At 40.6% G+C, this 22,532-nt stretch overlaps 1 protein-coding gene across 1 annotated transcript in view; it reads right to left on the bottom strand.

Moving 5' to 3' along the window:
* Positions 1-273: 273 nt before the first annotated feature.
* Positions 274-22,532, bottom strand: part of LRRN1 (leucine rich repeat neuronal 1) — a 28,179-nt gene continuing 5,920 nt past the window's right edge. Inside the window, exon 2 of the mRNA XM_083599082.1 lies at positions 274-3,362. Within this exon, the coding sequence (XP_083455208.1) occupies positions 1,025-3,175 (2,151 nt within the window). The 5' untranslated portion in view covers positions 3,176-3,362 and the 3' untranslated portion in view covers positions 274-1,024. The remainder of the gene's footprint in view (positions 3,363-22,532) is intronic.

The following is a 22,532-nucleotide window of genomic DNA, read 5'->3' as shown; positions in this document are numbered from 1 at the left end:
CATAACAAGTTGTGCATTCAACATACAAAGTTTTTTTCTTCCAATGAAATACCCATCCATAGATTGTTGGTTTGGTTGTTTTTTGTTTGTTTAATATATAAACCAACTGTGACTAAAACTCACATTTGATAAAATAGATTTTTTAGGAAAAAAATGAAATCTAATTTGACCCAGAGACCCACAATTTTATATAAGATTGGATATATTTTATGTCAAAACATAATCACCCATTAAAGCTGGTGATGCAACTAAAAAGATACATTATTGCGATTGTTCTAAAAAAAATAAACAGAACAAAAACTATAATTTATTATACTTCTGTCTTCATTCTATGCCAGGTGTTGGTGGATTACACAGAAAAAAATTAAGTTTTCTTTAAAAGTTTCTACTAAATATAATAAAAGAGCAATTAACATTTAGTTTGTTACATTGAAAAAGTGTACACACTTAATTGCTTTGTTAGCTTTACCTAAGTCTCTTCAGCTATAAAAAAAGAAAAAAAAACCTGTTGTTCATAGTCAAAAAACATTCAAATCAGTTGATACAACATTACAGTACAGCCAACTAACATTGTTCAAAATCTTGTCATTTTATCTCAAGTAAAAGAGTCCTTAGACCAGATTATGACAAAGCTGGTTTAATGTATTTTCAAGTTGGTCGAGTTAAGATTTTGCAGGACACTGTACTTTCTGTTGATGGCTTCAGAAGAAAGGGGTCATGCGACTTGTAAATCAAAGGGCAATCCCAGCCTTCCATTCCCCACCCCGCAATCGTTAGAACAGCATTGTTAAATTAAGCAGAACTAAAAAAAATTGGAAGCTAAGTGAAGCTGCCATTTGTGTGTGTCAAAACAATTGCGATACGCTATACTAAAAACATTTTGAAATATCCACCTGTCCTCACCACTCTGCCACAAAACCAGCAAAGTCAAAAAAATACAAAAGTCTTCAAACTTGTCACTTTTGCAGAATAAAGCAAAAAAGTCTTTGTGCTCCTTACTACCAGAAGCAAAATACCATCTGAGTTACCACATATAATAGCTTCTGGACGTGTCCACTTGAGTTGGCTTGGTTTCTGCAGTGCCCTCCTTGTCTTTTTCACTGTCACCTTCCCAGAGGTTAATAAGTGGAGGATAGAGTTCATTCAGAGGGATGGAGGAGGTCTTTTGCATATATTTTTTCAGTGAATGGTGGTAGTTTTTCCTCTTAAACCTCTTAGCAACATAGACAGAAACAGAGGCAAGACTAATAACAGCAAACATGGATCCCATGACTGCAGCCAGAGCTGTGCTTGTTTCTTGGTCAGTAATCTCAAGGGAAAACGCTGCATTTTTTGTTGTAACGTTAACACAGGACTTTTGAGTTTGCTGATGGATGTTAGATACAGTGAGACAGACTTCGTAATCTGTGGAAGGTTGCAAGTGTGTGAGGTTGTATTCATGCACATCCACCGGGACCCTAGCAGTATAGGTAATGTGAGGATTATCAATCTTCATTGTAGCGGATGACCATTTCAAGTTGGATGTCATTACGTTAGAGTTAACCTTCCAAGACACCAAGATTGAGTGAGATTCTGCTTGTTTGACATATATTTTCAGAACTTGAGTACCGTCCAGCAGTGTTCCATTCACTCTAATTGTAGCTACTCTTGTATCTGCTCCTTCTATGTTTTGAGCCACACATGTGTACCTTCCTGAATCCTCCGTCTGAATATTTGATATTTCCAGAGTCCCTTCACTGCTAAGCTTGTATTTGTCCGAAAGGGTTTCAGCAGTTATTTTATTCCCAAGTGGAGTTACCCAATAAATTTCAGGTTCTGGCTCTGCCATAGCCCGACAATCCAAGAAGACAGTCATGCCAATGTCCAAATTCAAATGATTTGGAAATGTGTCATGAGAAATCATTGGAAGACATTGCTCACTGGAATCCTGTATTAACACCTCCTTGACTTGCTGCCCTCTGTATTCTGGTGGCATAGCACAGAACATTGATAAGGGCTCCATGAAACGGATATTAGTCTTGTTTGAGTTTATCCAGTGGATGACACAGTCACACCTGAGGGGATTACTGTGAATGCTGATCTCACGCAAGTTTGGCAGGGATTCCACTGTTTTTTGGTAGACTGCATTCAAGGCATTATTGTTAAGCATCAGGCTTTCCAGAGCAGGAACATCCCGAAATGCTAAACGATGTATATAAGATAACTTTGGGTTGTTCGTTGCTTCAAGCTTGGTAAGTTCAGGAAGATTGTCTAGTGCATACCTGTCAACAGAGACCAGCTCTCCCATATTGTTGATTCCAAGTTCTTTCAACCGAAGCATGTTTTTGAAGTCTCCTTCTTGGATTTTGTGGATTGGGTTTTTGTTAAGATCCAAAAATTTTAAATTTGGAACTTTCTCAAGTGCAAGCTGAGGAACTTTAACTAATCTGTTGTCATAAAAGGAGAGACTTTCAAGACTATCCAAGCCTACTAGAGCATTTCCAGGGATGTCAGTCAGGTACATACCAGCCAGAACCAGACTTCTTAAATTTGAGAGTGGCTTGAAATTCATATCCAATATCCCAATCACAGGATTTTCCCCAATCATCAGAATTTCCAAGTTGGGTGTAGAATCAAACCAGCGACTGTCAATAACTTTTAATTTGTTGGAATTAAGATGAAGTCTTAAAAGGTTCTTCAAGCCTGAGAATGCATTTGCAGAAATGGTACTGATTTGGTTATGGTTTATATAAAGTTCCTGAAGATTGCACAGATCCTGTAAGCAGTAATCTGTCATCTCCGTGATCTGATTCTCCTCCAGATGTAAAGTAGTGAGCTGAGTAAGATTTGACAGCCCCACATCTTTTATACTAGTAAAATTATTCTGTGAAAAATCCAGTTCTGTTAAATTGAAAAGCTGTTGGAGCTCATCAGTGGTCTTGGCAATGTTGTTGCTTTGCAAGAGAAGAACTTGAGTATCACTGGAAAGATTACTGGGGATTTTTGTTAAACGAAGATCATTGCAGTCAACTGTTGTAGCTTCTCTATAGGTCGACTGGGGTGTAAACCACGGCCTTATTTCACAGACACACAATTGTGGACATTCATTATTCGGTATGGAAGATGCACTAAATTGATTTACAAGTAATCCCAGAACCAAATGGCAAACCCTTAATGTAAAATTAATCCCAGCCATAGCGGTTTCCTAGTAGGTTCTTCTGGTTTACTACTTGCAAGTACTAGTAGATCAAATGCTTAGGCATTCAAAAGATGGAAGATGTTCTTGTTATTTTCTTGTGAACAGTTAGCGATGCAATGTCTCTTCTCCAAGCCTCGTTCTTTCACTCTACGGAAGCTATGTTCTTCAATATATTGGGATACATCTGAAAAGAAACAAACAGATATGAAATGCATGCCATGTATTTCCTAAATTAAAGCCTTCTGTCTTCTGGAGACTTTATTTTCAGTACACTATCATTAGAGCTTTTCTATATGCAGCCAATATTGATTTAATGAACTTCTAAAAATGCCTGACTATTACAAATGTTCAAAATTGCCATTCAAATATTCAGTGGTTTGCTCTTAATCATAAACAGAACAGACAACATTTGGATTGGAGTTCAATGTCGTAAAATATTTCGCCAACAATGGTATTTCACTGGTGTCTCTCCCCACACCGATTCTGGTCCCTCTTGACTTTGTTTACTCATGTAAACTGAACTGCTTCTAACTGCATAGGATGACAATTTTGAGTAGTCTCCAGTGACATGATTGGGGAAAGGGGTTGTAATTCAGTAACAACAGAGCATCTGCCTTGCATGCTGAAGTTCCCATGTTCAACTCCCAGCATCTCCAGGTAGGGCTGGGAGAGAACCCTGCCTGAAACCCTGAAGGGCCACTGCCAGTCAGTGCAGACAGTGCTGAACTATATGGACCAATGGTCTGACTTACTAGGAGCAGCTTCCTGTGCTAATGTTGTGCTTGCTTGAGCGGCCAGATGTTAACTTATGGAGATGCATCAGATATATAACAACATGGAAGTTTCTATGGAGCTACTGGACCATGGATAAAGGAACCTCTGGTCCTCCAGCTGTTGCGGGACTTTAACTCTTCACCATCCCAGCCAGCAAAGCCAGTAGTCAGGGGTGATGCGAGTTGCAGTCTGACAACATCTGGAGGGCCAGAGTTTGCCCATCCCTCTACTAGTCCATAGTTATGTATTTCCAATCCACGAACACACACACAGTTAATAAATACTGTACAAATGAGGGATGCCCACTGACAAGATTTCCTTCCAACCCAATTCAGAGCATTAGAAAACAGTCTGCCTTGGTCCTAGTGCTTCATAGGTTGCCCAATTCAGCTTAGGGTCCATATCTCCATTTCCCTGCCTATTCATTCCGGGAAATCAAAAGACGGCAATAACTTTGTCAGGAGTAGATAACATTTACAGGAGTAGTATTCCTCCACAGTGGATAAAGCCAGCCCAATTACAGGCAAATAGGTCCAGGACCCTGTTTATGCCAAGGACCTTTAAATGTGAATGATATTATCTATAACTTCTTTATTTTTAGGTAGAAATGGATAGATTTTGCAGCCACTCACATCTTCAGAGGGAATGAATCCCGCAAAATTTCAGCTGGAGTGGTTCTCCCATTGCAGTTTTGTGTTGGTTAAAAAAAAAGGAATCACTTGACCTCCCCATACATTTTGTGGGCAATTGGTCTGAAAACTTCAGACATGAGAGATGTGCCCCCTGGGTAAAGAACCTACCAAACTGCAGGCAAATAAGCCTAGTGGGGTTTGTGCTAGGCACCTTCAAAGCTGATTTTGGGGAGGATTCATTTTCTGGGTGAAATCATTTGCTCTGAATACATGCCTGACCTGTCAATCACATCTGATTCTTCCTCTGCTTTCTCCCCACTTTGCTGCTTGCTGTGACTTCCCAACAACATCCCACGTGGGTGTGATTCTCTGTACAGTAAACTGCAAGAAATTACTATTGCTTTGAGCAAACAACTGTCTGCAGCATTTTGATGTCTGGATCATCAAACTTGTGTAACTTTTTACAGATCCCTCTTCATTTCTAGCAAGACCAAAGTCCCTCCAAGGCACTGTCTCAGGATTCAATATTTGTCCAGATGTGATGCACACTCTATGCACGTTGCATGTATACAATATTTGTGGTAGACTTAAACTGGCTATTTTGTTTCTACCCAAAAAGGAAATCAGCATCATTTTGCGAATTCAGTGCGCTCTCTCTCTCTCTCTCTCTCCCTCTCATCATCTAAGCCAATTCTCAAGGGTTCCATATTCAGCCACTCCCCACTGTACATGCAGATAAATTCATCTCATAAATATGAATGGGAAGCTTCTATAGATGTTGGGCGCTAGATGACTCCTAATAACTCTGTTAATCCACAAAGTATTTTTCTTCCTTTCAGATATCATTCACTAGTTTACAGTAATTGATTCCATGAATATAACTTCTATTCAGCAAGGAGAATGATTGTTCTCAATTATGTGCTTAAAACTGCTCTGGCTATATCTGTTTATGGAGACTTATCTTATACAAAGCCTATAGTAAAACATATAAAGCACAGCAAGGTTCAGGATAAGCCGCAAATTCAAATCGATTCTGGTGTTAATATTTATATCCTATCAACTGCATATCACATATTGTGCAACTGTACATTTCTGTACAGAATAGCAATTATTAAGCATTTAATTATTTTTATGTCAATAATCTGAATACCACTTAATCAAAGTCTTCTCTAAGCAGTGTACAGGAGACCCAAACGAGTTAAAACTAAGCCTGCTGGAATAAAAAAAAGTACTCCGTAAGTACCGGAAGTTCAGCAGGGAGGGAGCCTATCTGTCCTGAACTGAAAGGGAGTTCCACAAAAATGGGCCCACTCTGAATGCGTGGCTCCTTTTGTTTCTTAAAATAGGTGATCTCTTACAGAAGGAAAATGTAATTTTCTTTTAACTGGGAAAATGTTCTTTATGAATAATGTGCATACTAGTTTTCTCTCTCTCTCTCTCTCTAAACAATGGCTAGAAGTGATTGATTGTACATATCTATTAATGAAAGTCTGTTTCAGTTTTAACACAGTAAATTGCAATTGCTTTCACATGCCGTGCTCCATTTTAATTTTTGCACTCAGGTGAACTGCAGTTCAGACTGGAGTGCAAAAGCAGTTTAGAAGGAGGAGAGTAAGTCAGAAATCGTGAGAGAGAGGAAAAGAAAGAAAAAAGAACTGAACTCTACGCTGGACTTTTGAGTACTTTTATAAGTGCACTTTTGGCCTTTTAATGTATTAAGTCTCTGGTCTGTAGTCTGAAATAAAAATCTAGATGCCAGTTTACCTAGCCAACTCTCATTTAGCAATGAGTCTATAGGAAGGAGGCCAGGTTTCACAAATATACTGCATGACAGATATGGCACCAATGGAAAACTTCTGCTCAGGATGATGCTGATCTGTGGCAGACTGCATTATGTTGTTGTTTTTTTTATTTGTATACCATCTTTCATTTGAAGATCACAGGGTGGTTCATAACATAAAAATACAAAACGAGAACACAAAATGCATAATAAAACAAAAACAAGACATCTCCCACAAACACATTTCAAGGGACATAGAACATTTAATCAGCTAAAGGCCTGAAACGTTCTTGTCTATCGCCTAAAGATATGTAATGAAGGCACCAGGCGAGTCTCTCTGGGGATAGCATTCTGCAAACAGGGATCCAATGCAGAAAAGGCCTGTTCTTGTGTTGCCACCCTCCAGGTCTCTTATGCAAGGGGGCACAAAGAAGGGCCTCAGATGGTGACTGCAGGGTCCAAATCAGTTCATATGGGTAAAGGCAGACCTTGAAGTAAGGATTTTGAAGGCAAGTGCATGCCTATAACGGTAGGCAGTGGTTCAAAGTGGATTAAAACACTGCTCCGTTGCAGAGTTGTTGCAAAAATCAAATGGGAAAGTGATGCTGCTCTCTAATGTCCAAAAAGTGGTTTCATATTACTAGGGATCTCATGGTATAAATAATAATTACAACTCTGGCTCAATGCGAGTAGTGATCTTCATAATGTAAATCTCACTTGACAGGAGGACAGGAGGGAGGAATACTTGGCCCCAACACTCATTGCTGACTTCATGAGAAAAAAAAGATTGATAAAATCTGGAATGTGATCAACCAGATGCCACAAACAAGACACAAGTGCAACAGCATTCTTGTCACTTGTGATTCCTGGCAACTGGTATAAGAGGCACGTTGCCTCTCAGTCATCTTAGCAAGTAGCCACAGATATCCTTAACTGCCATGGTATTATCTAACCATCTTTTAAAGCTATCCCAGTTGGTGGGTATCCCATCTTGTTTGAGCAAATTCCAGTGCACTGTTGTGAAGAAGTACTTCCTTTCGTCTGTCCTGAAGGCCATTGAATGGTCCAGGGTTCTAGTATTATGAGAGAGAAAGACACACCCCCCACCCACCTTCTCTACCCCATAATTTTACACACCCAAATCATGTCCCCTCTTGCTCACATTTCTCTAAACCAAAAATACTCAAGCGCTGCAGCCTAAGAGAACTACTCTTAAGAGAATTGCTCCAGCCCCTTCATCATTTTCATTTCCCTGTTCTGAACCCTTTCCAACTTTAAAATATCTTTTTGGAGGAGCTGTACACAGTATTCCAAGTGTGGCCACACATGTACAATGGCACTGGCAGTTTTATTTGTAACCTTTTCCCTAATGATCCTGAACACGCAATTCATCTTTTTCACACAGCTGCTGCACACTGCGTTGACATTTTCACTATGTTATCTAGGAAGACCCCAACATTTCATTACTCGTCAGCCACCACTTCACTCACATGTATGTGTGAAATTTCAGTGTTTTTGCTCCAATGTGCATCTTTTTACACTTGCTTACAGTGAAGTCTGCTTGCCATTTTACTGCTCATTTACCCAGTTCTTTAAATATTTTCAGGTGGATGCCATCCAGACCCAGTGATCTACCAATTTTTAATTTGTCAATGAGACCTAGAACTTCGTCTTTTGCCACTTCTATTTATTTTTGTTCCTAAGGCTCTCCTCTTGCAGAAGTTAGCTCAGGTAGATCTGCCCTACATCCTCTGCTGTGAAGACAGATGCAAAAGATTTCATTCAGCTCCTCCAAAATCTCCTTTAGCAAACCTTTGACTGCCCTGTCATCCAAAAGTCCATCTGCCTCTTCCTATCCAGCTTCCTGCCTCTAATGTATTTTTTTAATGGTTGGTCATTCATATGTTCTTAACAGTGTGCTCTTTGAATTCTTTTTAAAGTATCCCTTATTGTTTATTGAAAAGTCTTTTCCAATGTCTATGTTCTTTAATTACAGCAGGAACTGGTTTCTAACTGAACAAATACGAAGTTGAAGACTTCTCTGCTACTAAAACTTTGTCTTACCCCTGGTTGTCTCTGGATGGTAGCTTTCAGGGACTAATTTATGTTTGCATATAAATGGCTGTGTCTTTCATTTTGTGGTACTGTTGAGTTGCCTCACTTCCTCTGCATTATCGGAAATTAATGGAGAACCCAAGGAAGGAATGGTCACGATCAGTGAGCTGGCAAGGGATAATAATAATAATAATAATAATAATAATAATAATAATTTATTTATACCCCACCCATCCGGCTGGGTTTCCCCAGCCACTCTGGGTGGCTCCCAACCAAATATTAAAAACACAATACAGCATTAAACATAAAAAAACATTTTCCCCCATATGGACACTAAATGATAATATTAATGGATACTATATGGCAAGTTCCAAACAACTGAAGTGGGCCATCATTCAGTTAGATTTAGGCCACAAAATTATTTCCAAAGCAATTGTTTTGCTAGTTACCCATCTTTGGGAGAAATTTAAAGAAACAAGATAATCAACTGCTAATAACCTCTCTCTCTCTTTTCCCCTGTACACACCACCAACCCCTAACCTTAATTAGAGCTTTGTAATTTGTTTTTACAAAGAGTCAAAACCATCCATACAATACATTATCAGCACACAAGTCCTGAGGGTCACTGAGATCCTCAGTACAGGTACACACACAGGACCTGCCTGTGAATGGCAAGAAACAAGTCATTTCAAAACAGAAGAAACAACATAATCACAACTCCATGCAACATTCTACACAAATCCAGTCACTGAAACCACTCTTCGATTGCCACTTGCTCACACTTTGATTACACTAAATTAAAATACAAATATCAAAAAAAGGAAATAAAGCAGCTTCAAAAATTATGTTAAGATATTGAAAATCTATCTATAACTGTCTGGTTAGAGCCCAGGATGAGGAAGTCTATATTTTCAAATATTATTGCATATTGTTTTATAACACATAATGTTCATTAAGGGCTAGGGAGAAAACAATTACACAAAAAAGGAACATAGTTTGCATTGGCTGCATTTGAAATCCGGTCTCGGTTTGCAGAGGCTAATGGAGTTTTCTTCAGGGGGATCATCTGTGAAATTATTAGACAATTTATTTGAATAATGGTGTATTATGCTAAAGAGCGGGAGTTCTGATGTTTGAACACTCTGGCCAACATGATTGTTAATGTAATTATTTGTACTGTTGCTGATGCTATTGAAATGGCCTCTGGCTAAAGCAATTAAAGAAACTGTATAATTTCACATGGCAGTTGTTTGTATCAAGTTGGTTTATGCAAGCCGATTCAGAGAAACAATTACTCACAAAACAATGTATGGAACTGCTTTAACAGATTTCCGGAAATAAATAAAAGAAAACTCTTTTATCTAAAAGGCTCCGAAAATATGGATTTAGACCAAACACCACAAAATTGATCCCCAGGAAATGAAATAGGGAACTGCCTTTGCTTATCTACCTTTCTCTTCATCCTTGTTTTCGAGGAAAGAAAGGAACAGATCCAATAATGAACTCAAAATAAACTGGACATTAGTATTTCCCCATTTATCCAAGAGAAAATTGAAGGGTAGAATTGAAAACCATTACAAAACTGTATTTCTCTTTCTCTGTAATATCTGAATCAGGAGCTGCTGAGCAAGCCCTGGGCTGGTGTCCAGATACAGTGATGGGTTGGATGGGAGCTAATAAACTGAGTTTGAATCCAGACATGTTAGAGGTTCTGTGGATGAGTGGTTTTTGGGTCCAGGAAACTAGTATGTTGCCTGCTCTGGATGGGGCACACTTTCACTGAAAGAACAGGTCCATAATCTGGGGGTGCTCTTAGATCCAGCTCTGCTGCTGGAGGCACAGGATTCTCCAGTGTCTGGAAGAACCTTACTGCAATGTGCTCTATGTGGGGCTACCATTGAGGTTGGTCCAGAAGCTGCAGATAGTGCAGAACTCAGCAGCTAGAGTGCTTGTGGGGGGCAAACTACCATTGGCATATAACAGTTTTGGGTTTTTTTGCAAGATTTGCATGGGCTGCTTATCTGCTACTGGACCAAGTTCAATATAAGGCTTTATAAGGCCCTATAAAGCTCAGGATCAGGTTACTTGGAATACCACCTTATCCCTTATATACCCAGTACATCATTGTATTCTGTGAGAAAGTTTTCTCCTTGGAAGTCCCAAATCAGAGGATTTTAGTGACCACTGTGAGAGAGCAGATGCTAGACAAGATTAATCTTTGGTCTGATCGCCAGGGCTCCTCTTATGTTAAAGCCTCTGTGTTATTACTTTTATTGGACCATGTAAGATTAATGTATTGTCAGCACAGCAACTTTTGTGTTTCTTTCTCTGCGGCAAGTTCTTATAACTGGAAGTCTTAAAGTGCAGCTACTGCATACTGGCATTCTGCAAAAGTCAACCAGGGAATTGCAACATTGCTCCTTTCTGTCATTCTCTAGCTATGTATATGTCATTAGCAAAGCATTACCAAATCATATTAGAAACTTAAAAAATAATAAGTGCTTGCAAATAGTGGGCTGTCAAATTATCTACTATACCAGATTGCTTTTTGGTTTTGCTTTCAGTGGAAATAAAATATGCCCTTGTTTAAAGATCACAGTGTAAAATGGCAAGACAAATGTAATTGTGTAATTGTTGACTTTACAATGAAGAACCACCTTCAACTATTGTGCTCTCTCGGTGCTGTTACATTATGGACTTTCAAAGCAGCATCTAAACAGGCCAAAAATTTCGTAAGATGTTCTATGCAGCAGTGACCAGAAGCCAGTTGATTAGGTGATAAATGCTGCTACAGGCTTCTTGAATTCTTCTGCACCTGCTCCCAACTCAAGATAGGATGTGGACTGCCATGCACTAAGAACCATCTTGAGAGAGGTACACAAAATGAAGCCTGAGCTACCCCTTCAGTTGGTACCCATTAAAAAGGAAACATATCCTAATTATAAAAGCTGAACCAAAACTTGAATGACAGGAAGATGGGTGCTGTGCTAGCTTCATGTTGCTTATATTGCTAAGTTCCAAGTGGTAGAACAGTTCACAATTTTAGCTATCAGATGCAATCAGGAACTCGTTCTTTCCTATTGCACACAAACAAGAAAGTGCTCACTTTTGTGCCTCACTCTGTCCTATTTTAACTAACCAACATGATTCAAAGCACAGCCAGTAGATGATCACACAGAACGTTTGTCCACTCACAAGCAAGGAGACTCTGAAGTATATGAGTTGTATTTACATTAAATACTGTAGTTTAAGTTGTGTAATGACTGGCTTGGATCTTAAATTGCTTCTCTGTTCACGTAAGGAACCAGATTAACAACCTTTTCCAACTACAGCAGCTCGCCACCCCCCAATATCTAAAGTAATTTTTGAGTGCCCCCCAACAGCAGCAGATTTGGGGAGAGCAGAGGGGGCTGCAGAGGAAAGGGCAAGTCAGAAAAGCTTCATTGCATGGGTGTGTCCTCTGCACCACTCAGGGACAAAAGTATGAATCAAAGCCATTATGAAAAGGCAGATCCAATGTTTTCCTTCCTGTGACTCCCGTTGACAGAATGGCTTTTGTTCAGTGTGTAAAAACTCCAGGCTGGGTTTTGTTTTCAAATTCTTAGGGTACAAGAGAGTTTTTTCTAAATGGATATTTGGAACACCTTAGACAATGTCATCTCCCTGATCTCAGAATCTGTTCCAGGATGCCTGATGCTTACATGCTACTATTCTTTTTGTAGTGACTTTCATTCTTCACTGCACTCTCTCTCCGGGGGTTTCCCCAGTGTCTAGGAAACCCTTTGCTAGGATGCCGGACTGTAAAATCAAATTTAACAACAGTTTCTAAGTGTGCATTTATTAAATTAACATATTAATGACAAAGGCTATCGGAAAAACATAAAGCTTGTGATAAATACACGTATAAACAGTTCATCCATTTTTATAGCCTTGACTCTTCAACAATACGATAGCAAAAGGGAGGGGGAACCTAAATGGCTCTTCCTCTTATTTACAGCTCTTCTGCAATAAACATAAAATAAAATTAAAAATCGCAATTGCCAGAATTTGCTATACACTAGTGCAGTCATCAGGAGAGCAACTTCTAGTTGTGCCCGATAACACTGGGCTCTGCTCCATGATGACACAGAGCAGGGCAACAGTTTAGCGTTCTGGAAACTCCTTTGGTGCATATCAGATAGGTGCCAACCATTTGGGCATCTGTTGAATATCTTTTTATTCCATCAGGCCTTCCCAGAAGGCCTGGATCCTTTATTGTTTATATACTGTTAATTTTGAAACAGTATCATACTATTTCAATAGGCTTTCATGCAGTTCTTAATCTACAGTATTGATCTGGTTCCTGTTTGGTATATTTGCCTTGAGGTTCTTTTGAATAGAAATAGATTTTTTAAAATTTGTTTATAAATAAAGACCCCTTTATTTACTGTAACTATGCCATTATGCTTGCCAACAAAGGTCTGTATAGTTAAAGCCATGGTTTTCCCAGTAGTGATGTATGGAAGTGAGAGCTGGACCATAAAGAAGGCTGATCGCCGAAGAATTGATGCTTTTGAATTATGGTGCTGGAGGAGACTCTTGAGTGTCCCATGGACTGCAAGAAGATCAAACCTATCCATTCTGAAGGCAAGCAGCCCTGTCTGCTCACTGGAAGGACAGATCGTGAAGCTGAGGCTCCAATACTTTGGCCACCTCATGAGAAGAGAAGACTCCCTGGAAAAGACCCTGATGTTGGGAAAGATGGAGGGCACAAGGAGAAGGGGACGACAGAGGACGAGATGGTTGGACAGTGTTCTCGAAGCTACAAACATGAGTCTGACCAAACTGCGGGAGGCAGTGGAAGACAGGAGTGCCTGGCGTGCTCTGGTCCATGGGGTCACGAAGAGTCGGACACGACTAAACGACTAAACAACAACAACAAGTCATTATGAAAATAATAATAATAATAATTAAAGGACTTGACTTCTAGAATTCAAGGTTGCTGGTATTTTGCTGGTTATTAAAAATCAGGTGAGTCAAAGTTGATGCCTACACATTTTCCCATTATCCGTCGATGTGCAGTGTTATGAGTGCCACACTTCCACAGCTTCCTTACATGACAGTTTATATCTTTTAAAAAAAAATGAATTCAGCTTCCCACAATCTATATGCTTTTGTCTGGAAAAGACCTGAGCTACCCCTCATCTATTGTATAGCTCTGTCCATTTTAATTAATTCCTGATTGCTTGACTGATTGCTTGATTTTGGGGGGATGATTTGTACATAACCACCAATTAACCCTGTCCATCAACAAACCTACCCCCGTTTTTCATAGACTTCATCTGCACATTGTCCACCCACTCACCAAAAACTAATTACTTGTGAGGAATACATGGTTGTTTCTGACTATGCACATCCTCTGCTACTTTACAAAAGCATGGAAATCTCCTGAGGTTCTCTCCCCCCCTTTCCTGCTCATCTCTTGGATTAAGATAAAATGTGCACAGGTGAAACTATACATATTTAGCATACTTTGTGAAACAGGAGGCATTCATCACAGTCTTCCATGGAGGAAACAGGCACATGGTGATAAAGGTTTTAAGATTTAATACCAACCCAGATTAAGGGATAAACTGAAAAATAAATACATTATGAAGCACTGGTAGATACATATCCTCTGGGCACACCTAACTCTATGGCCATGCCCAAAGAAAGTAGCACAAGCCCACTGATTTCAACAGGTGATTTAGTTCACTATTGTCCAAAGGCACGGTAAACATCAGCCGGACATCCTGAGTATAATTAGGAAGTGTTACCAGCACAATTGAAACTGCGCATTTGTTTTGCAGAACACCTACATAGGTGTAAGCAGCAGCTGTGTGCCCCTGTCTGCTTCACTCATCAACCCTACCTTGCCTAAGACACTTACTTCCCTCCCTTCACACCTCACCAAACCTCCGCAGCTCACCTGGGCCTCCCGCCTGCCCGCTCTGCCTTCTGTGTCAGAACTTTGTAACTCTGCCTCCAAATCTTGTCTGAGCAAAGCAGGCATCTTGAACAGGAATTGGTACAAATGCTACAACCAAGGGGAAATGTCGTGCCTGCTGTACGTAATCAACACAGGCTAAATAATGCTGTGGCTTAAACTGACGTCCTGGAGGAAGTTATTTGAAGAGGCCCTCTACCAGTGTGAAAATATTTACTGCTGCATTTTGCCACTTGCCAACATGGACATACACATCATTTGTAGGTTTGCAGCCGTGATAAAAAAGGGTATTCTGTGAAGGTAACAAACTTCTGTGCATTCATTTGGGAACAGCACATACAACTGACAGTACTCAAGTTTGGTGTATTTTTCTTGTTTGATTGGCTTTAAATCACTGCAATCTCCATATATTCTAGAAATACCCGATATAGTGGCTTACAAACCAGCTTAGCTTCATTAAGGTTTAAAGGATCCGGTCTGAACCTAGATGGGAGACCAGTGGGAAATCCTGTTTGTCACCACCTTGAGTTTCCCAATGGAAGCAAAGGCAGCCATGATATAAGTGTACTACAATAAAATAAAGTAAATAGACCTACTTTTTAAAGAGGCTATTTTCTGATGACTTGGACGAAGGAACTGAAGGGATGCTCATCAAATTTGAGGAGGACACCAAACTAGGAGAGGTAGCTAATGTCACTGAAGACAGAATCAAGATTCAATATGACTTTAACAGATTGGAGACCTGAGCCAAAACTAACCAAATGAATTTCAATAGGGACAAATGTCAGGTTCTGCACTTAGGCAGGAATAACCAGCTGCACAAATATAAGATGGGGGACAACTGGCTTGCCATGTGAAAAGGATCTAGGGGACTTAGTGGCCCACATGCATAACATGAGTCAACAGTGTGATGCAGCCAAAAAGCAAGAAAACAAACAAAAACCAATGCTATTCTAGGCTGCATCAACAGTAGTATAGTGTCTAGGTCAGGGGAAGTTATAGCACCACTCTATTCTGCCTTGGTCAGACCCAACCTGGAGTACTGTGCCCAGTTCTGGGCACCACAATTTAAGGAGGATATTAATAAGCTGGAATGTGTGCAGAGGAGGGTGACAAAGATGATCAAGGGTCTAGAAACCAAGCCATATGAGGAACTGTTGAGGGAACTGGGTATATTTAGCCTGAATAAGAGGACACTGAAAGGAGATACAATAGTCATCTTCATGGATGATGGCACGAGCTGGTTTTCTCCTGCTCTGGATGATAGAACCTGAACCAATGACTTCAACTTACAGGAAAGGAGATTCCAACTCTGTCAATAGAGGTTTTTAAGCAGAGGGTGGATGGCCATCTGTCATGGCTGCTTTAGTTAAGAATCCTGCATTGCAGAGGGTTGGATTAGATGGTCCTTGAGATCCCTTCCAACTCTACAATTCTATGATTCTATGCTACTTGCGTAGCCAGAGTCCTGGTCGGACAATGCATGGAAGCACCTTACTCAATGCATGTCTACTTAAGGCCTGTCCCTGGTTTTGCTGTTCTATCATTTCTCAGCAGTTGAGAAGCACTCCGGTAGATTCACAGTGAGGTGCCTTCACTTACAAAATTGGTAGCCTTTCATGAACCTTCTGTTTAAACATGACTGTTACCTGCAGCTGTCTACTTATGAAAGCGTGTCATTACAGTTACCTAACTTTCAAAACTCTTTTGGAAGTTATTTGGAGACCAGAAATAGTTTTATTTTCTCCATAATGTAGAACTGTTTAGCTGTACACCCTCAGCAAGGGACAATGTGCAATGGTGTTGCCATGAAGTCCTGTTGGTTAGCAGATTAGCAAAGGTGTGCAATGAAAGAATACACCAAAGTTTGCATAAAAGACTGGATCCCTGGGAGCACCTGCACCACTTCTCCTGACCTCTGAAGTACTCTAATCTAAGCAAAGTTCTGCAAGTGCTGTTGACAAATGTTTGGTGTACAGTGCAATGCCACTTAAGGTGAAAAATGGAGGGCATTAATGACAAAACTGTCATTGATTTCATCCTTTTCAGTATTTCATTTCTTATACCCTTTAAAGGATCTCTCTCGCGAACAATCTAAAATATGATATAGTGAGATAAATCACTTTATTGCAGGAGAAATTATGTGACAGAAGTCACAAAGTTATACAAGTACAAGAGGCTGAAACAGTGATTTACAGTGTTCAACACATTTGTATGCCACTCCTCAGTTACCAAGAATGCCCAAGGCTGATCACAACAAAACAGTATGAAGCATGTGACAGATGACCCTTCCCTGTCTGTGCCTTCCAAATGTGATTGGACTCCAATTCCCACCATTCCCAACAAGAGGCCATACTTGACTGAGGTTGATGGGAATTGGAGGACACCAGATCGGGGAAGCTGGTGATCAGTAGAGGATGCTCACTCAGGGCAACATGGAGCTTAAGCTGAAACAAAAATAAAAAGCTTCCCCCCAAATAACACCCTCCAACCCCCCCCCCCCAGTTTTCTGTTCCCTGCATATTCCCTAGCTTTCCATTTGAACTGTTGCAACCATTTCCATCAATCAGTTATTTCCACTGCTCAGCCAATCCTAAAACAATATGTGCTAAATGAGAAGTAGTGATGCATTAGAGAAATATGTAGCTAAACCTGAACTGGAAATTTGTCTATCTAATGTGAAGGTGCTGCAAAACAAATTGTGGGCTAATCTAGTATCTTTCTGAAGGACAACTTTTGATAAAGGCATGTGCACTTCAAGCTTGTTACAGTAGCTGTGTTTCTTCCTTGCCATTGTCAGTAATTTAGTAGCTGCCAAATGAATGAATGAATATTAGACGCATGATTGGCTTGTATGAACATAAGCTTGACAGCGTCAGCATCACTACTGAATTTGCATCCTAGGCTTTCTCCTGAAGGAGCCCGTGGCAGCAAGTAATGTAAGGATGTTACATGTAACCAAGACATGAACCAATACTACAAATCTTTCCTTGCATTTTAGCTGCAGTTCTCCAAAAGGCAGCTTGTTTTCTTTTGACACCACAAATAATTGTTAAAGAAGTGAACTTGGAAACTGCACGTGGACAGCTGCAAAGCAGCCGCGAAGGCACTTTTTTTTAAAAAAAAAAGTTACTGTTTTTATTAAATATAGAAGTTCCTCACTGGCGAGGGAGGTGCACATTGTATATGCTTTTTCTCTTTATTTCTGAGGCACAGAGTTTGTAAGTAGGCCTCTTCTGCCTGCTTAAATCTGTATGAAGATGCTGTGGGTGACATGGAATGGGTTGGTCCTTCATCTCTGTTATTTGCACATTTTTCTTTTCTGGAAGCCAACTAGCAAGAGTCTCATCTTTATACTCCCCACCCCCAAACCAGTGCACTAGGTAATACAATGTTGATTGGGGACCATAATTCCTTTGCTATAGCCTCTTTGTATGGTGCTACTGTTGGGTGAATTACTCTCAGTATTTATATATAAAATTGTCTGGTACACTTTCAAAGGAGCAACGATCCACCTAGTTGCCATCTATAGCAGAGTTGAAAACCAGCAAACGTCTTGTTGTAGGATTGGGTGTTTGTTTGTTTGTTTGTTTGTTTGTTTGTTTGTTTGTTTAGATGATATACTGGCTCTCCTCCAAGCTTGTGGATTTGTTAAGGTGGAAGCACTGCTCTTTCCGTTTTGCTAAAAATTGCATGGTGGCCAACTTTGCATAGACACACACACACACACACACACACACACACACACACTTTGGCAAAATTAAAATGCTGTTACAAAAAGCAGAAAGCTGCAGATGAGAACATTGTGTACAGAGCCTAAACACAGTATAGGCACATGTATTACATGTGGCTCGCACAACTCGCCCAGTCAGGCCTGTCCCAGCAGACATCCATCCTCACATTGGAATTGCTATGGACTTGCAAGTAACATCTAACATGACCAAGCCATAATATACTGGTTGTGCTGCAAATTATTTTTTCTTTGATTTCTTAATGTTTGTTTTAGTATTTTTCTAAACCTGCCCTCTCCTTGGTGCCTTCAAAAACAGGGCGAAACATGCTGAAGAACATCTTCTTCTTTGCATTTATATCTCCCCCTTTCCTCCAAGGAGCTCCAAGTGGCCCTCATGATTTTCCTCTTCCCAATGTTATCCTCACAACGACACTGAGATGCGTTAGGCTGAGAGACCGTGTCTGACTCAAGGTTCATGGCCGGGTAGTTTTAACCCTGTTCCTCCAGATCCTAATCCAATTAATATCACACCACTTTACAACTTATTCTTTAAAATTAGGTCTAGAAGTGAACAAGCTGGAGGAGGGGAATAATATTTTCCTATAGGTCTGGAAGTTTATGGGTTCTATGTGGCACACTTTGAACTGTGTGGCACACCACTGGCCCCATCTATGAGACCTCCTAAGTCCTGCCTAGTTGCCTGACAAGGTCCAGCATCCACCAGTCACACCTGGCTGTAACAGAAGAATATGTGGGTATGCACATATATGGCTGATAGTCAACAGCTAAAATCAGCTTAGGTGACATACTGGAAAAGGCTGGCCAAATGAAGTGGTCTTAGTGACAACATAATCAGCTTCAAGATATTTCAAACGGAAGGTTGCACCATTGAAAAGGTCCTATGATCCAGTCGCAACCCACAGAATTTGCCAGGCAGGAGAACACTGAAGAGAGCTTTGAAGATTACTTCAGCATTCAATTAAGAGTCCCGCAGGACAACATGGTGCTTGTTTAGACACCTGGATTCTAAGCCATTTAAAACCTTAAAAGGTTAGCACCATCACTCTGAATTATGCTCGAAAATGGATTGGAAAACTGCACTGTTGTTTAAGAACAGGGAAGGTGAATTTGTTACACTTAGAAACCAACTAACTGGAGCTTCGGGGGGGGGGGGGGGAGTACTTCAACAGGAACACCAACCATAGCAGTGGGAAGCTCCCTGAGAGCTTTCAGGATTTCATCCAGATGCTTCAGCCTCTGAAAGGATGGACAATTCTAAGAGGTCCCCCGCCTTTGCAGAAGGAAATTGTTACTGCAAGTCTAAACCTCACCAGGAGATGATACATAATAATGGTACAGCTTATCTCTTCCTGAAATGTGGGAATTTCCTGTTAGTATTATTTCACCCTTGCTTTTGCCATACAAAATAAGTCCAAACATCATTTACAGCCTGGTGATCAAGAAAGCACCATTTTCAAATCAGAGTTCTTACTTTCAGCTAAAATAGGATATCATGCCCTACAGCCAGCAGCAGAGGAAGCTGCTTGGGCGCCTGGGGTGGTGCGCCCAGGGGTGGGGTGAGCCGCCCATAGGAGCGGGGTGCACTGCAGGGTCTCCGGAGTCTGCCTTCCTCCTCTCACTCAGCCACCCTACAGCTGGGGGGGAGGCAGTGGGTGGACTGTTTAGGCAGCGTGGAACCTGTGCGCGCCCAACTACTGCGTCTCTCCCAGGAGAGACGCATGGCTTGGGCACACTGTAGGCCCTGCAGTGAGTGTTGTCACCCCTTTCAGAGGTGACACCCGGGGCGGACCGCACCCACTACACACCCCTTCCTCTGTCCCTGCCTAAAGCCATTCTTGGCAGTACCAAATCAGAACTGGATGAGATCCTGGAGGAGGAGGAGGCTCTAATTACTTGTTATTTATGTTGCATTCTTGTATACCTTTTTTCATTTTAAAAAAAGACCTCAAAGAAGTTTGCAACACATCGACAGAAATCACAGACTTGATAGAAATATTAAAAACAAGCAATAAAACCGCATATAATTATAAAATGCAGAAGGACTAGAGGCTAAAAAAGTGTAAGTCAAACAAAACACAGGGCCTCCAAAAGCTTAAAAAAAATCAAGTAAGTCTTCACAAGGCAGCAGAATCCCATCCATTTCATGGCAATCTGTGCCTCCGATTGGGCACCACCATGGAAAAGGCCCTACTTTGGGTTCCCACACAATGGGCCACACACATTAGCAACCCCCTCCCACTACTGATCTCAGGACTTGGCCTGGTTGATATGGGGAACAGCATCCCTAGTACTTAAAGAGGATGGAAGGGAAGGTGACCATTACCATTAGCATTCCTGAGCCCACCACCCTGAAATATATCTGTTGGAGGATGTTGCACACTTGGAAGAACAAATCCAATCTGATTAGTCTCACCGCTGCCCCCCCCCCCAAGTCCTGAAACTGACATATTGATTTTCCCTTCCACTGTTGTCAATGGGAGGCTTCAGAAAAACCCCATACCACCCCTCCACCATCTCCCTGCTTGGAGCAAGCCAGCAGGCTTAGGAAGTGGCAGTTCTTCCACAGAATCCTTTCCCCAAAACCTTAAGATTTTAAACCTCTGGGCACAGAGGCCAACCCCACTGTGTTCAGTACTTTTAATATTTTACCGAACAGGGAATGGAGATGGGTTATAGGCAGGTGACTCTCTGTCACACGATGAAGCCAGGAGCCAAGGAGAGTTTTAAACCCCAATCCAAGTTCACCATTCCTTTTGCTGGACTATGCGACCTCTTGGGAGTCAAGCTGAACATCTCATATATAAATATCCTGTAAATCTTGAATGCCAGGTAAGGCTTACTTTGTGACACAACAGCATTAATCAGCCCCAGATTCCTGAGCCTACAGGACACCTGCAAACCCACATTAGTGTGGCAGCTTGCTGGATGAAGTGCTTAATTGGCTGGAGGCCTGCAATTAGCTTTTGTTAAACTGAAAAGGAGAATTGCAATAAATTAACATTGTAGAAAGTGAATTAAAGGGGGTGCTTAAAAAAAATGTTTAAAGTCACCCTTCCCATAGGTTTGTCCCCCTTGCCTGGCAGACATTTTCTAGGCACAGAACTGAGAAACCCTTTTAGCTTGGAAGGATGAAGTATCACACGTGTATTGTTCATGTAACTATGGTAGCCTACAAATGACACCAGTGTTTCTATTTCATACACAAATGAGAGGACAGCTGTGGGGACCACATGCCTGCCAAAGAGTATTATTGGTGAACTGGGATGGCTCAAGTCTGAAAATTACACTTTGTTTTTATTAAGAAAAGCTCCAAAATTAAAGAAATATTAAAGGAGCTTAAAGTAGCACTAGAGAAGACAGATTTTGTTACTACAAGTATCTTCATTATTTCTGTTTTTTTCCTTTTCCTTTTTCTGAATGAATGTGTATATTAAACTAATATTCTAATGTCCTTTGTTAAAGGTTATTCACCTGTTCCATTTCCTGTTCCCTTTCTTTAAAGCTATTCTCATGCCCTGACCCTACCTTAATCCTTCCTGGTTTTTTTACCCATTCAGATTGCAAATACACATACTAGGAAAACTAAATAGATTATTTAGTTTTCCTAGTATGTGTATTTGCAAGCCAATTTCCTTAAAGGAAACACTCTCAGGCCATCCTCCAAAGACTACTTGATCTACAAAGGGTTGCAGTGACACCTGAGAATCAAGTCCCTAAGGCTAACCAAAAAAAAGAACAGAACTAAAAAAAATAAAGGTGCAAACCTATACATATTTATCAGAGTAAATCCCATTGACTGCAACACCTCAAGCACCACCTGTCCCCATATGAACTGACCTGGACACTGTGATCATCATCTGAGGCCCTTATTTGTGTGCCTCCTCCATGAGACGTCCAGAAAGAGGCAACATGAGAACGGGCCTTTTCTGCAGTGGCTCCCCATTTGTGGAATGCTCTCCCCAGGGAGACTTTAGGTGCCAGGCAAAAACATTCCTCTGCAACCAGGCCTTTGGCTGATTAACATTATATGTCCTTTTAAATGTCTTTGTGGAAGGAGATTATGGATTTGTTTACTTTTTGTTTTTATTATGTTTTATTATGCTTCAAAGCAGATATGCACTGTAAAACTGAAACTCCCTCTTTGTTAATAATTTCAGGCATACTTACAGGGTTTTGGTTTTTTAAAGATTAGTACAAAAAATTAAATCCAGATTTTCAATAGTTTGGGTACACAGTGCTTTTAACTACATATTTAGAAAATAATGGGGCCTGAAAGAATAAGGGACCTTTTCCTCTTTTTAAGAAAGCTTGCTTCAGAAGTGAACGGAACAAAACTGCATTAAGGAAAATAGTTTCTCCTGACCAAATATGCATCTGATTATGTTAAAATGAAT

The sequence above is a fragment of the Podarcis filfolensis genome (assembly GCF_964270895.1).
Source record: "Podarcis filfolensis genome assembly, chromosome: 2".
Lineage (NCBI taxonomy): Eukaryota > Metazoa > Chordata > Lepidosauria > Squamata > Lacertidae > Podarcis > Podarcis filfolensis.
The sequence above is the reverse complement of the archived record's forward strand: the minus strand, read 5'-3'. Positions and strand labels throughout refer to the sequence as shown.